The sequence below is a fragment of the Gloeophyllum trabeum genome (genome assembly GCF_000344685.1).
Source record: "Gloeophyllum trabeum ATCC 11539 unplaced genomic scaffold GLOTRscaffold_00010, whole genome shotgun sequence".
Classification (NCBI taxonomy): domain Eukaryota; kingdom Fungi; phylum Basidiomycota; class Agaricomycetes; order Gloeophyllales; family Gloeophyllaceae; genus Gloeophyllum; species Gloeophyllum trabeum.
In genome coordinates, this window is record NW_006920419.1 from 1,126,532 (window position 1) to 1,141,783 (window position 15,252).

The 15,252-nt window shown below is 61.0% G+C and overlaps 3 protein-coding genes across 3 annotated transcripts; all 3 read right to left on the reverse strand.

The window, feature by feature from the left end:
- Positions 1–1,235: 1,235 nt before the first annotated feature.
- On the reverse strand, positions 1,236–3,461 carry GLOTRDRAFT_131060 (HLH-domain-containing protein; the record flags this gene model as incomplete). Its single annotated transcript, XM_007869826.1, has 4 exons — positions 1,236–1,596; positions 1,729–1,900; positions 1,984–2,120; positions 2,179–3,461. 4 exons carry the CDS (start codon positions 3,459–3,461, stop codon positions 1,236–1,238), a joined length of 1,953 nt encoding a protein of 650 aa, XP_007868017.1.
- Positions 3,462–9,824: 6,363 nt separating this feature from the next.
- GLOTRDRAFT_139854 (DUF647-domain-containing protein) lies at positions 9,825–11,604 on the reverse strand (the record flags this gene model as incomplete). Its single annotated transcript, XM_007869827.1, has 7 exons — positions 9,825–10,469; positions 10,550–10,929; positions 11,001–11,084; positions 11,147–11,223; positions 11,277–11,286; positions 11,354–11,434; positions 11,499–11,604. 7 exons carry the CDS (start codon positions 11,602–11,604, stop codon positions 9,825–9,827), a joined length of 1,383 nt encoding a protein of 460 aa, XP_007868018.1.
- Positions 11,605–12,411: 807 nt separating this feature from the next.
- On the reverse strand, positions 12,412–13,372 carry GLOTRDRAFT_20603 (uncharacterized protein; the record flags this gene model as incomplete). The annotated part of the gene is made up of 5 exons (XM_007869491.1): positions 12,412–12,495; positions 12,556–12,752; positions 12,802–13,019; positions 13,075–13,136; positions 13,205–13,372. Coding segments are annotated over 5 exons (729 nt in total), but the record flags the coding sequence as incomplete, so codon positions are not given.
- Positions 13,373–15,252: the final 1,880 nt, after the last annotated feature.

Below are 15,252 nucleotides of genomic sequence, written 5' to 3' on the forward strand. Positions count from 1 at the left end.
CAGCCCCGCTGCCATGTACCGACCGGGGCCGACGCGCTCTGAATGCCATGCCATGTGCGGCCCTTGTCTGGCGTGGCCGCATCCACATCCCACCCATGCTGTGCAGCTACATAGCATGGGAGAATCCAAACTCTAAACCCCGTCTATCTGCGCCGCGCATCCCGCCATTGGGTATCCATAGGACCCCCGATAATTGGTATAAATGCCTGATCAGGTTCCGGACAAATTTTGGGACTTTAGAGCCCTCAATGGCTGGTTTTTTACAGACAAATTGGCCGATTCTGGAGAATAGGCCTGATTTTTTTCCGGACATTTTGGTCAGACTTGGCCATTTCGACGCTATATTTACCCCGGCACCTGCCGGGGAAGCTAAATTTGGACGTACCCACGCCACAGTTGCCTTTTAGAGCCACTTTTTCGCTGTGGTGCCTGTTTTTTTCCGGACAAAAGGTCCAAAATCGGCGATTTTCTTCCGGACAAAATGGGTCTACTTATGGGTCCTCGGGATCAGGCATTTATACTGATTATCGGGGGTCCTGTATCCATCCTGATGGAAGGCGCATACGTACATCCGTGCTCGTCGCTGGGACCGCCGGCAGCTCGGTTGTTTCATCGCCTTTTGTTAACGTTCTTGGATTAGTGTTCTCGGCTTGGCGGGTGTTTCCCCTCACTCGCGATCGGGGCTGAGGCCTGAGGGGTGCCAGGACTTGGGATCGGAGACTCCGTTGTATTTCCAACGTTTTGCTCGCATATTCGCGTCTGCACACACATTTGTACGAGGAGGGAACCAGCCAAGCATATGTATTCAATCATCAAGCAGTTCCAGCTCAATCCCATGCGCATCTGCAATAAGACAGAAAATCCACTCGTTTCATCCCATTCGTTCGTTCGTTCGTTCGTTCGTCGCGTACCCGTAGATACGTATATAACCCATGGCCATACATACACCCCATGACAGAAAGCAAGCGGATCGGCGGCAGATACTTGTACAAGAAGTAAGAAAGTAGAGAAAGAAAATAGAAAAAGCAGTGGAGCAAAATCGAGCATAGATACTACGAGTGAGGGAGATGGCGGCGGCGAAAGCGGATGGCGCGTGAAGTCAGGAAAGCGGCGGGCGGGCGGGCGGCGGTCGTGAGGGAGTGCGGGGGAAAGAGGGATGGATAATACAAGCGCGCGTTTTGGGGCGCGCAGCCGCAGCAGCGGCGACCAGAGCACCGACCCCGTCGCGAAGCGCATCACGTCGCCAGCACCTTCGCCTCCCCGCCGACGCGCCCATCGCGGCCGCGCCGCCCGCGCTCCTCCTCGCCGTCCTCGCTCTCCGTCTCCACCTCCATCTCGACGTCGCCCTCGCCCTCGTCGACGCTCTCGAGGCGGCTGCCGCTGCGGTACCGCCCGCGCCGCCCCTCCTCTTTATGCTGGTGGTCCGGCGGCGTCGGCAGCGAGAACCCCGCGTCCTCGTGGAGGACCATCTCCTCCGGGCCCTCCTCCTTCCCCGACGAGCCCGCGGGCGGCGCGGACCCCGCGCGGTACGCCTGCAGCTGCTGCTCGAGGTCGCGGTTGCGCGACGCCTGCGCGGAGACGAGCTGCTGGAGGTACCTATACATTCCGGGTCGGCTCGTCAGCCATCTTTGTCTCCATGCATTCCCGTAGCCCTTAACCCCCTCTCCCCCCGTTTCCCCACCAAAACACCGACGGGGAGAGGGAAACAGAACAAAGAAAACCACCCACCTGATATACTCGACGCTCTTCCTGAGTATCATGCCCTTGTTCGCCTTGACGCCGGCACCCTCGCCGTCCTTGTCCTCCTTGTCCTTGTCCTTGTCCTTCTCGGCCGCGCCGCCGGGCGTCGGCGGCTCGGGCGGGCTGAGGAGGTCCGACTCGGTAGGGGTGCTTGCGGGGGCTGGGGAAGATGCATGTCAGTTCATCGCCTTAAACTGGGGACGAAAGCAAGGGAAAGCGAGGAAAGGGAGGAAAGCCACGGACCGTTCACGTCCAGCATGCACTCCGGTATGAGCGTCGCGAGCTCGCTGATCTTCTCGTTGATGTTATCCCTTCTGCGGCGCTCGACGGCGTTGTGCGACTCGCGCCGGCGGCGGCGCTTCTCCGAGGCGAGCGCGGCCCTGCGTCAGCGTCAGCGTCGCACGCGCGCGCGCAGCGAAAAAGGAACGCAACACTCACTGCTTCGCAGCCACGTCGTCCTCGTCCTTCATCATCACGCCCATCAAGCCGACGTCCTTCGGGCTGACGCCGATGCTGCCGACCATCATCCCGTTGACGCCGCCGCCGCCGCCGCCGCCGTTGACCATCCCGCCGAGCATGCCCCCGCTGAACCCGAAGCCGCCGAGCGAGTCGGGCGTGGGCAGGAAGTCGCCGCCGAACCATGCTTGGGGGACGGCGCGCCCGGGGATGACGATGCCCGGGCGCGGCGGGGGCGAGGTGCCGCTGACGCTGTTGCGCTTCTGGCGCGTCGTGCTCGCGGTGCGCGTCGGGCCGGGGCCGGGGCCGCGGCTCCTGCTGCGCGAGCGGTGCTGGGCAAAGTCGTAGGTGTTGTTGTTGGCGTTGTTAGCGGTGGGGTCGGCGGGCTCGGGCTCGAAGCGGAGCGAGGAGTTGAGCGCGGGGAGGGTGCTGTTGAAGTTTGGGTGGAAGGATTGCTGGTGGTGGTGCGGGTGGGCGTCGTGGATGGGGGTGTGGGCGTTGAGGTTGAGGGAGGTGCTGGCGGAGTGCGGGGGGAGCTGGGCGAGGTGCGAGGGCGGGGGAAGCGAAAAGTGCGTCGGGAACCCGTTGTTGTTGTTGTTGTGGCTATTATTTCCGTTGGCGTGCGGCGCAGAAATGTCAAAGATGTTGTGGGTGTGGGCGCGGTACTGCTCGTCGTGCGGGTAGTGATGGGAGTCGGGGCTGTGGCTCTGGGTGGAACGCTCGTTGCTGAGGTGCTGCGGCGGGGGCGGGGGCGAGTGGACCATGAGGCTGGCGAGCTCGTCGCCAAAGTCGGAGGCGGCGGAGAACTTGCGGAAGGCGTCGGGGACGGCGGGGAGGGCGAGGTCGAACGGCGGGGACGGGTGGTCGCCGGCGGGCGAGAAGCCCTCCTGGCGGATGGGCGCGGGCTTGTACTGCGGCGAGGCGTGGGCCTGGGCGGGGAAGAAGGACATGATGTCGGTCGGCAGGCGCGGCGGCGGCGGCGGCGGCGGCGTTGGGAGTGCCAGCGTGGACTGGGCGACGTCAGCGGCGGCGGCGAGGGCGATGGCGGCAAGAGCACTCACGAGTTGGAAGCCAAAGTGGTAGAAAGCAAAGGGCGCGGACCGCCAGGTTGCGCTGCCTGGACGAGCGAGCGAGCGAGTCTGATCAATTGCAATTCCCCCGCCTCCCCCACACTCGCCCCGGCCCCTCGGCACCCAGATTTCCCCGCAAACACCCCAAAACACCCAGGCACACTCTCCCTCCCTGTAATCACACTCGCCAAACATCGTGCGTCATCGACCGGCGCGGCTCCGAGCGGCCGGGGCCATCAAACCAAGCTCCCTGCGCCCGACGCCCTCCCGATCGATCACCCACACTGTAAGTGACTCTTGCCCTGCTCGCCCCCCGACTGTCGGCCCGCCCGCTATTGGCGGGACCCACAACACCAATCGTGATGCTAATGACAGCGACGCGGTTGGTCTCGGTGACAAGCACGGCACATCGCTCACCCATCGCTGTTCATTTTGCGGGGGGCTTGGCGGTCGGGCCGCCGGCACTTGCGCCGCCCTGTCCTCCCTTGCGCTGCATTCCAGCCTGGAATTCGAGCCGTCGAGCTCCTGTCGTGAACGAACCCCGTTTCGTCCACCGGGAATCGCAAGACGGCGCTCCCTTTCATCTGTGCGCCACCATCCAATGTCCCAGCTCCCTTTGTCTCTACGCGCATATAACACCCCATCTCACCCCCGTGCCACTCCCCCAGGTCCCCCGGGCTCTCTGGGTGTTCCTCGCTTTCGTGCATATATGCATCACGACCTGAGAGGGACGCCCGAAGAGCCCTCGGGACGACGCAGCCAGCGATACTCCCCGGACACACTAGAGCAGCATCGTACGCTTCCCTCTCCCTCCGCTCCTCCCATCAAAACAACTGCTCGCGCCTCGACTTTGCCACGTAACCCCGGGCTCCCCAGGTGCCCCTTGAGATTCCCGTCGCGGTGAATTGAAAGGCCACCTGAAGCGCCTCCGGGAAGACGCGCATATACTAGACTGGGAGGGACCCCGCTTGCCGGAGACGGGAGGGACATCGTACGTTCGCGTTTCCCGCATCAATATACAAAGACTACATTCCTCCTGCCGCGCACTTATCCTTCTTCCCCACAATGGAACCGGCCGACCGCGCCCCCCCGACCCCCGGCGGCCCTGGACATCCTCGCAGCTCAATACCCCTGCGGGCCGTGCCCAAAAAGGCCCGCACCGCAGGCGCTGCTCAAAGTAATCCACCCCATCCCTCTTCGCTTGCGCTTATGATTACACACCCACATGCTACCATGCGGACGGACGCTCTGCAGCTTGGGAAGGGAACCGCCCGGCCTGCGTGTGCGGGGACTTGTGCTGCTGCTACATAGGCAAGGCGCGAGGCGGGTACTTGTAGCCCGCGCGTCGTCAGTGCATTTGCCTTTCTTCAGCAGTGCCGGTGCCCGGGCAGCGAAGTCGGAGGTAGTGCATACGTGCCCCGTCTCGAGGCCCCCTCCCCTCCCCCCCGGCCCTGGCATGCGAGAGTACTGGTTCTGTGTGTGGTCCTGCTCTGCACTAACTGCCCTATCGCATCGCAGCGGTAGAGGGCTGACAATCCCCCCCCCATTTCCTTTCCACTTCTTCATGATTCATGGCAGCCTCGAATTCCTTACACCGGGCTCACAGCACGCTCCGTATGCACATTTTTTCGCTTTCGCAGCAAGGAATGAATGAATAGTACTGTACATGTATAATAACCTAATTGCTTCGTGGCCAATATTCATTAATCAGAGCTGGGTCTCGGTAGAATAGAATAGAATGTACTGTATGTATAGTCGACATACTATACCATACCCGCCTGCGTGTGCATGTATGAATGACACATACGATGACGTCCCGGGCCGGATCTCAAAGTCCCGCCCTGACGGCGTGCACTTCGAGTTGTCCCTCCTCGCGAGCATCGTTCGCCCGGTCCCTGCGCCTCGCACTCAACCCCGCGCAAGTACAACTCGCGGCCCGCTGACCCGGCGTGCGATGATGAGCCAGCGCCATCCCATCCACGTCCACGTATGCACATAACGTTACCTTCCCCACCCCCACCCCCGCACTCAGGCTTCCGACAGATCGTTCCGCGGCGCCAGATCTCCGGGACTCCGGGCCACTTTGTGAACTCGAAGCTCCGCGTCCGAGCGCCCGTCTCCGTTCTGCTACTGGCAAACGCCATGCATATGTATCATACAAATCCAAACCCCGGGAACGCGGTGCCTGTGGGTGCGTCCGTTCTGCACGGAATAAAGCCATTGATCGCAGCTGAACCACCCGAACGCACCAACACTGCCACTCACTCACTCCCAGCCGGAAACACTGACAGGAAGCGGCCTGGTATGGAGTCACCCTGAGTCCTGACAAACGCAGTGAGGGCCTTCAGTGATCCATGATCCATGATCCATGATCCATGCACCGACTGCCCAGTCAGCACCGTGGCGGGCCGGATGATTCACTGGCTGCTATGCAGTAAGTCTGTCGTCTCACATGCGGCGTCCCAGGCTCACCCACCCACATCGAGCGCAGGAAGCAGCTTCCCGTAAGTAAGCAGAAGCAGCCGGGACTTACGTCGTCGGAGTGACGGGGCGTCCGGGATCCGTGAATGGTGGGAGAATCTCAGCGCCGTATGTACCGGCATGCATGATTCAACGAGCGGGAGCGCTCATCCTCCGCTGGTGATACATACCGTCGTCGTTCGGGACTGCCGCCGAACCTCGTCGACACGCGTGTCCTCGGACATGGCCGTGCCCCGAGACGTCGTACCAGCCGTGTACGCGGCTCGAATACTTGTGAGCTTCTCACCTATGCTGACTCTAGACCTCCAAATACCCGTCCCAAGTTCCGCCCGCTCGCCAAGCTTACTCTGCCCTGGCCCATGGGGAGGACGTCCTGCTTCACTCGATACAGATGACGTCAAGCGTTTATGCTCTGCGCTTCGTCGCCTTCGCTTCGGCTTCATTGTTGCAGGGAAATGCACCGTCATCGTCTGCGTCAGAATTTGCAAGAGCGCAAATGACATGAAAGGACTCACAGTATGTTCCGTCAGGCCGTGACACCCGAAGCAAGTACGTTATTCGAGTGGTTCTGACGGTCGGGTCCAGTTATCATGTCATGGAACGATCAGGATGCAGCTTCAAGTTCTCCCCCGCTCACCAAAAGTCTTGCGGCGCTGCCAACCAACCTCGCCCACGGACGTCTCCACCGTCATCTCAGGTAGGAAGAGATACACTGGAGTCCAGCCCACTCTGTATCAGAGTGAGGAATGCTCATGCTCGCGCTCATCGTGCTGCACCGGCCACCGTCGGGTGTTTTGCGAACACGCAAACCTGCACACGTCTGATCCGGCATTGGTAATCGCTCCCTACCAGCGGGGTTCCTCTTACATAGTGTGAGTATACTACCGAAGAAGCACAAAGATAGCGCTCGTCCTATGCAGAGCTCAGGCCAGTAACATCGCCAACACATATCCGCTTCGCGATCGGACATCGAGTACTCGAAGACACATTGCGTCCTGGGCAGGGCCACAGATCTGCCTGTCGTACCTCGCCATACAGTCCATCTGCCCACCCAACATGACGTCCGAGTCCACCGCAATTCATTCCCCCGCACGCAAGAATAGATGAACCTTGATTACCCCGCACTTCTCTCCCTTCACTGAAGCCGCGCCGCACCAAAACTGGGGAACTGTCCCCCGCAGGACGCGCTTTCCATAGCGGGCGCGGCTGTCTCACATGCAAACAATCAGACAAACACACGTACCTGCGGATGTTCCAGATCTAGCAATCGCAACTCAAAGCCCGCAGAACCCTCCTCCTATCTCTTCGCTGCTTCCGGCCTTACTCAGACTGAATGGCGGCATTTCGGCTCCGGCATGGGGGACACTGTTGGACTGATTACCGGTCTGCATTCGTACCTTTCATGTGCGATCGGGGGCTCGTGTAGGCCCGTATACGATCGAGTGCGCCCCGCCCAGAGGCAGCGACGCACGACGCTCTGAGACCTGCAGGGGGCGCTCATATCCCGTCCGCACTATGTACCAGCAACTTGCAGACGCTGCAAGATATGTAGGAGAGGCCGTGCATACCTCGGACATACACACCAAATATCTTTAGCAAAGATGGATATAGCAAGGGCTGGTCCGAGTTGCTCTAATGTCTTCGATGGTAGCGAGCATCGCAGCGGCCGGGCTTGTGAGACTCCACTGCTCGGCTTCCTGTTCCGCGTCTTTTCCTGTCCTCATCCAGGGGAACGGCTTTAGCGCCCCATCGTCTCGAGCGACGCGTGCGTCTGGCAGCAACGCGAGGGCTTCACTGAAAGGCGCTGACGTCAATTACAGCAAGGGGGTGTTAGACGCGAGCGAGGCTTTCGGCCGTGACGGGCTGACGGATAGCAAAAGACCCGAAATTAGTATGGGAAGACACTTGACACACTTGCGTGTCGTCGGCACAAGGCAAGATGCAGAGCACACCTAGGAAGTACGGAAGAGCGCTTTACAGTTCGGGGTACACTGTGATTACAAACCCAGAGCACAGATATAGCCTTCGCCATAATCGACGGAACAACCTGGATCGTTCGTGGCGGGCAAGAGCAGCTCGCCTAACGGATCTCTCAGGATTGCTGGCAGTCTCGAGCGCCACGGAAGACATCATGAAGAAGCATTCCAGGGCAAGGCGTCGAGCGGCTAGCTGTGGAGCAAGCATGGTCCTCCCGGATATGAAACGATTTAGGTCGACAGAGTCAACATGAGCGATATTGTCTTTCCTATGACCCAGCTCGGTCAGACCCAGGATGTGGATGTCTTCTACTCCAGGAGAGCTCCCGGCTGAGGTGTCAGAGCCATCGCAATCAGAATATCGGGAAGCCAGCCCAACAACCTTGCTATTCCTAGAGCACGATCGAGCTCTCATGAACAGGAGTAAAGAGCACCCGGTAAGGACCGATATAGCCCTCATACTTCCCTGTCAAACGCGAGTGGTACTGGTTAGGAACGACGGCCCGAGTATCTGGAATACGAGCACAAGCGGCGAAATTAGCTCAAGCACGCACGCCATGGTGTTCAGATGATGCCGCCGGTGAAGAGAGCATCCACGGAAGATAATACATCGATAGCCATGTACGCGAGATTCTTCATGGGAAATGTGGCAGACACGCAAATGGGCGCGGATGAACCGCCTATCTTCGCTCTTCAACTTCGCGAAAATGGGTAGGATGATGGTCGCGATATCCACGACAAATGGGGTGGAATGAAATGCGTACCTGTCTCATCACTGTCCAGCACTCCACCCTGATCCCTGCAGGCACCAGTTCTTTCCTACTACTCCCGTAATGCCAAGCATAAGATGCCCTCGAAGGGTCCTACAGTCAACACCATTGCCTGCTCAGAATGGAGCCTAAGCGGTGGGGAGAATGCGGTGATAGACAGTTCATACAACAGGTCGCTATTCACGTAAGAGACTCTCGTGTCTCTCGGCCGCCAGGATCAGAAGAGCTCACAATAGACAACATTGGTATTGGGAGAGTGCTTCCCAGGCCATCAAAGTAAATGAGGATAGTCGGCAACAGACCCCAGGAGCATAGGGGATCATTACCCGGGCAATCGAGACCATACCACCGAAGCAGAAGCAGATAGTCTCCGAACGAACAGACATGCTTCCCTATGCACAGGTGATAGATGACGCGCCGACGGTTAGCCACCAAGGCAGGCGAGGGGAGAAACCGCGCACACGCACCGCCGCCCTCGAACGCCTTTATACATTGGTAGAAAGGCGGTGCGACGCTGGAATGAGCCTTCATCTGACTGGGTCAGCTGGTCTATCTGAGCGTGGGACTCGTCATGCCGCCCGTCATCTGAGCGTGTCCGCAAGAGACCAGTCAGGCGGGCGCCATATTGCGCGCTGAAGGCGCCGCTTGCGCTACTGCTGAGGTTCTCAGCAGGTGAGGTCAGAAAAAGTCAGGCGAGTGCGGGTGGACGCACACGTGTGGGACGAGGAGAGGAGGAATACGGGGAACCCGCGTCAAGAGTGGAGTTTCGCGCCTGGATATTTGCGATGGATGACTGCTCATGTGGGACTGACCGGAAGTGCTAATGGCAAAGACGAATGACTTGACAAACCGATGAGTGATTCGGTTCCGCGTATTTATCGGGATGAACGGATACGATGCACCGAATATCCAAGTCGAAGCGTCGTCCAGCTGAACCGACGCAAGCATCGACAAGTCCGTTGTTTGTGTCCTAGCTAGAGGGCGTCAGAGACAGTCAGGCAAGCAACTGTTAATATTGAATACACACGCCTGGACACCGTGAATGAATCGAGGAGCGATTCTGGGTACATCAGCAAATAGTATATTTTCGCGCCTGAACTCGAATATCCTGACAAGATGTGATAGATCGGGCGTCAAAGTCGAGTGTGCGACTGGGAGCACTCATATCGGGAGACCCTGAGCATTACCGAGCCCGGCACATATACACACGCTTCAAGAATCCAAGATTTACGGCCCAATCCAAGATAAACCCCCTGAAGCCCCCGACCTGCCTGCCTCGAAAGAATCAGCGCGCCCCACCAAGCAAGCAGATCTCAACGCCGAGCTCACCTTCAAACCCCCTTCTTCCCCTCCCCCTCCCCTCCCTCCCTTACCACCACGCTCCGCGCCGGAGCCGCCACCAGCCCGTCCTCCACACGCCACCCCGCCTCCCCCATCTTCCTCACAAACACGTCGAACGACCCGAACGCCGCGCGCGGGTCCCGGGACACGAGCTCGACGGCGTTCACCCACGCCTTGAGCCTGTCCATCGGGGTGCAGCCCTCTTTCATGAATATCAATACGCCGCTGGGGGATGCGCGGAGGAGGAGGAGGTACCGCTCGTCCTTGTAGCGCTCCAGCGCGGCTCGCAGGGCGTCCCCCGGGTGAGAGCGGCAGTGCCGCCGGAGGTCCGCCACCGACGCGAACGCCGCGTCCCCTGCGCGCCTCCCATCCCGCCCCCTGATTTCGGCGGGCCGCCAAGCCAAGACGCGCTCCCGCGCGGCGACCCACGCCGGCGCCGGCGCCTCCGCCGACAAGTCCCCACCGCCGTCAGAGAACGCGCGCCACGCGAGCCCCGCGCGCTCGCGGTTCAGCGTGGGCAGCACCACCGCGCGCACGGCGGCCCAGTTCGCGGCGAGGTGCGCGGCGACGAGGAACGCCAACACGGCGTAGGTCGGCGCGGGGTCTCGCAGGTACCGCAGCACCAGCGTCCCCGTCTGCATTTTCCACCAGTCAGTCGGTCGGTCAGTCAGGGTACGGATACAGAGGAAACGGGGACGGGGGGAAGCGGACGCACCAGCATCCCGAGGAGGCTGAGCACCGTCTCGCGACTGCCGTCCTTGGCGTTGAGGTCGCCGACGTCGCCCGGCGCCCTGCCGTCGCGCGCAAAGTGCACCGTCAGCGCGGCCTTGGACCCGCCCGCGGCGATCCCGCAGAGCGCGCGGAGGGCGCCGCTCAGGCAGAGCGCCGCGACGCGCAGCCCGGATCTTGGCACCGGCGCCGCCGTCGAACCAGACTCCGCCAACGGGAGCGCCGGCGAGCCAGCGTGGGACAGGCTCAGGAGCGGGCTGGCGGAGTCGAGGAGGATCGCGGCGTCGTTGAGGAGGTCCGCGAGGAAGCGGTAGGTCTTCGCTTCGGGGAAGAGGGACGTGCCGAGGGCGTACGCGCCGAGGATGGCTGTGCACGTTGCATGCGTTATACATTATACCGTGCTCGCCGCCGCAAACGGGATGAAATGCGCAGCTCACTTGTCAGCCGGCTGAAGACGTCCTGGAGGATCGTGAGGATCATCGCGTCCGTCGCGGACGCCGAGGGGTCGCCCACGCCATGGCCTGTAGTAAACTCCACTCAGCTTCGGCAGAAAGGGAGGAAGAGGGGCGTGGGTGGGGAATACCTTCGAGGACGGCGCGGGAGGCGATGAGGCTCGCGAGGGCGCTGAAGAACGCCTGGAGGGCGTTGTACACCTGGTACCTTGCGCGGCGGCGTTAGGCCGTACAAATGCGATCGATCACGGCAGGACCAACCGGAAGTAGTCTGCACACGTATCGGCAGCAAATATGAGTGCATGTTAACATCGGATGCGAGTCGGACTCGGACGCACCTGGGGGCACGCTGGTCGGGTACCCCGCGGGGAGGAACACGTCCTCGAGGACCCTCCGAGCCCGCGAGAAGACCTTCCGTCCTGTACGCGTTGCACTTGACCCTTTAAGTTTGAGCTCGGAGCGACCGCGCATACACCCACCCACCAGTCCCCTCCGAGTCTCGTCGAGTCCCCACGAGCGTCCGTCCTGCCGCCACCGTGTACGTGTCCACGACCGTCCCGCTCTCGTCCTTCTCCTCTATGGTGAGCATCGCTGAGTAGGACAGGGCGCCTGAGGTCAATGGGACTCCCGGGCCGGCTGACGGGCACTCGGCTACACTACCACCGGGATCAGCGACGGTCTTGATTGGCTCAGCCGCTCGGACGTTCACGCATGCATACGAGTATGTGGCTGAAGACTACTATAGTACAGACATCTCCGACCGGCTACCAGGAAGTGTGGACGGCGGCACCTCTCTCCTTGTACGGCTGCTCCGAATCCGGGAGGGACGACAAACGCGCATGGTATTTTAGGCGGGGAGCATAGTGTGTACGCATGTACATACAACCAATCGACCACCCATCAAGCCGGAACTACAACGCCACACAGCACTGAGCAGTATATGTACACTTACAGAATAAGTCAGCAGCAGCCCTGGTATCCCTGCATTACAGCAACAACAACAGCGACGATAACGAATAAAAGTTCTAAAATCAGCAGGGGGGGCGGGGGGGGGGGTCAGTCGTGTCAATGGGGACGTGGGGAGGGGGACGTACAAATATCATAAATGTCGTTATTTATGTGTATCCCGAGATGGAAGAGGACAGCCACCCTGTCACGCCGACAGGTCCCTTTTATGATCCCGATCGGCCTTCCCGCCAAACGCCTCCTCCTCCCCGCTCCCGTCCACAGCCGACAGCGCGACCGACTTATTCCGCGTCCCCGCCCCCTCCGCGTCCGCAGTATCGCGCCCGCGCCCGAAGGAGAAGAACCTGAGGTCGAACGAGTCGGGGAACGTCGAGCGCGTGCGGGGGATCCGGACGGACATCGTCGGCGCGGTCGGCGCGTCCGCGTAGTCGTCGATGTTCTCGCCGTGCCGGAACACCGTGTACAGGTACGTCGTGATCACGAGCAGGTTCGCGACCACGAGCGAGACGCCCGCCTGTGCGTGCGTGCGTGCGCGGTCAGTACAACACTCGCGAGCGAGGAAGGACGGACGCACCTCGATGTGCGCGGTGATGCCCTCGTACAGCCCGGCGACGCCCATGACGTAGATGGCGTGCGGGATGCTGACGATGGTGGTGACGAGCGACGTGCAGAACACCGTGAAGAGCAGCTGGCGCTGCTTGCGCGGGAGGCGCACGCCCCACAGGAGGCGCAGCGGGATGAGCACGAGCGTGCCGTCGGCGAAGACGTCCGCTGCGCGACGTCAACGAGAGGTCCACGGATACGCGGGGCGGGGACTCACTGCACAGTTCGGCGACGGCGACGTCCCGCCCGAGGTGGCACTGCAGGCCGGGCGCGTGGTACCACGCGAGGTTGCTCGCGCAGTGGTAGATCTTCTGGACGAGGAGGCCGACGGTGATGAACGGGAAGACGAGGAGGAGGAGGAGCGTGAAGCGGCGCATGGTCATCATCGGCGGGACGAGGCGCACGATGGAGAGCAGGATGCTGATGCGCGCGGACCTAGACGCGGTTGAGGCGAAGCAGGCGGCGAGGGGATGGACGGGACAGGACTGACCAGAGGATGAGCGTGAACGTGACGGAGACGATCCAGTAGGACGCGATGCGCGCGCCGGGCGGCTGGACGAGCGGGCCGACGCCTGCGCGTGGCATAAGGACAGGGGGTTTGCGGAATGGGAAGAGCACACACCTGGCCCGTCCGTGCGTATCCATATCGCGATCAGGAATACAAGGTCAAAGACCATGGACGCCGCCGCGAGCGCGTCGTCCCACCAGAAGCGCTTCCGCCGCCAGCGGTACCCCAGGCGGAACGCCGTGCTCACGATGGCGATGGGGTGAATCACCGTCACCGCGACTGCAAGTATCAGAGTCGATGCCAACTCAACAAACGAGAACACGACCCGGACGCACCTCGCAGGTCGGTGGTGGTAACACCCATGATGCCGACCGCTGCTGCCTCGACCTGCGCGTATATTAGTATTACAGGCCAAGCGCGGCAGAGTGTTGATGTCGTCGGGGGAGGGCTCGCGAAGGCGCATGTCCTCTGAGGACGCGGGACGACGCTGCATAGCGTACTTTTGATCTGGGCGATCGCCCATCAGCACAGAAGCATCCGTAATTCCGCTTTCGGACACTTCAATTGATTACTAAGCGGGGCTAGCGCGTTCGGAGCCGATCTGTTGGATTCGCAGGCCCTAACGCGGGTCAGGTCGCGCTAGAACATCGATGGATATTCACCGTCTACTGCAGGCGCAGGAATCATACATCCCAGTCGCTGTAAATGCTTTTGCGTGGCGACGTTCAGCCAAGGAACCAAGCGACCCCGGCGCATCGCACGCTGTCAGAGCTGGCCTTGTGCTAAAGCTTGTCCATTCGTCGGTTTCACCCTGGAGTGTCAGAGACCAGCCAAATCCTGGCAACCGACGTCCACAACCCTTGATAGCATTCTGAAGTGGACGCTCATCGTTCCCTTCTATATCCGCTGTCGATTGCGTGCTGTATCAGGACATGGTGCGGTCGTTCCCAGTCTGCGCGAGTCAACCGCAAGCAGGAGCGAAGGCTTTCTCGCTCAGCTCGAAGGCCTCCCTCCCGCACTTGCAGCGTACCGCTCACGACAAATCCACATCTAACTCGATTCCACAACTGGTGATGCCTGGCTCACCCCCCATATATACGGTTGCGAACGCCATCAGCAGGCTGAGATGATTTCCTCGTTTTCATACAGGCCACGGCGGACCCCAATCCAGTCTACCCTTTGCCTCAGCGGTCCTCCGCGCAGGGGACATGGACGGACGCTCCTCGGGATGCCGGCCTCCCTCCCCCCCTTCCCGCCCACGACCGACGGAAACACCTCCCAGGCCCCGCGCGCCCCCTCGAACGCGAGCGCTCCTGGGCCCTCAGGACCCTCCCGCCCGCGTGCTCGTATTCTGATCCATGAAGGATCCCGAAGGGCGTGACTGCACCGGGTGGACGGCGCGGGGTGGGCGTTCGGTTCGGGAAGGCGGGCGGCGGCGCGGAGGGCAAGCAGATGCTCGGCCCAACATATACACTCGTAATGCTCGAAATCTGTCGCCCCAGTCCTCCGTGAACGGGCTCGCAGGTTGTTGCGTGTCGGAAGCGCTCGCCGCACAGCACGGGAGGACGACGCCGTAGCCATCCGCGGTGTTTCCAAGCAGTCTCGGACTAGACCTAGACATATCTGCACGGGCGGGTTGTATCGCTCTTCAGCTACGCATGTGAAGGGCCGTTCTGCTCCGCAAATGTATGTGGCGATTCCACATCACGGTCACCCATTCCAAACTCTCTCCGGCGCAAGATAACTGCGCATGCAGCGATGTTCGCCATCGACTACACCAGCGGGACAGGTCCTCGGCCAAGTTCAGCGGAAGATCACGATGCGAAGCCACTAACGAGAAGTATACAGTACTCTCATTCATGCACACCCAGTACCACTCAGATAGAGTAATTAATCGATGCCTTGCATAGTCCTCATGCCATGACTCGTATTCGACAAGACTACTGCTGCAAGCCCACGACCTGCAGCACGACCGGCGTACACGTGCTGTAATCGTAGTAGTACGGGTCCTCCGCGGCCGACGCGTTGTACGCGACGTTGCGCTGCGCGCGCGCCTCGTCGTAGTTGCACAGCGAGAACTGGTCCGTGCGCCCCGCGTACGCGAGCAGCGGCAGGCGGCCCGAGCCCGGCTGGAAAGCAAAGCGGGTCGGGTGAGCGGGG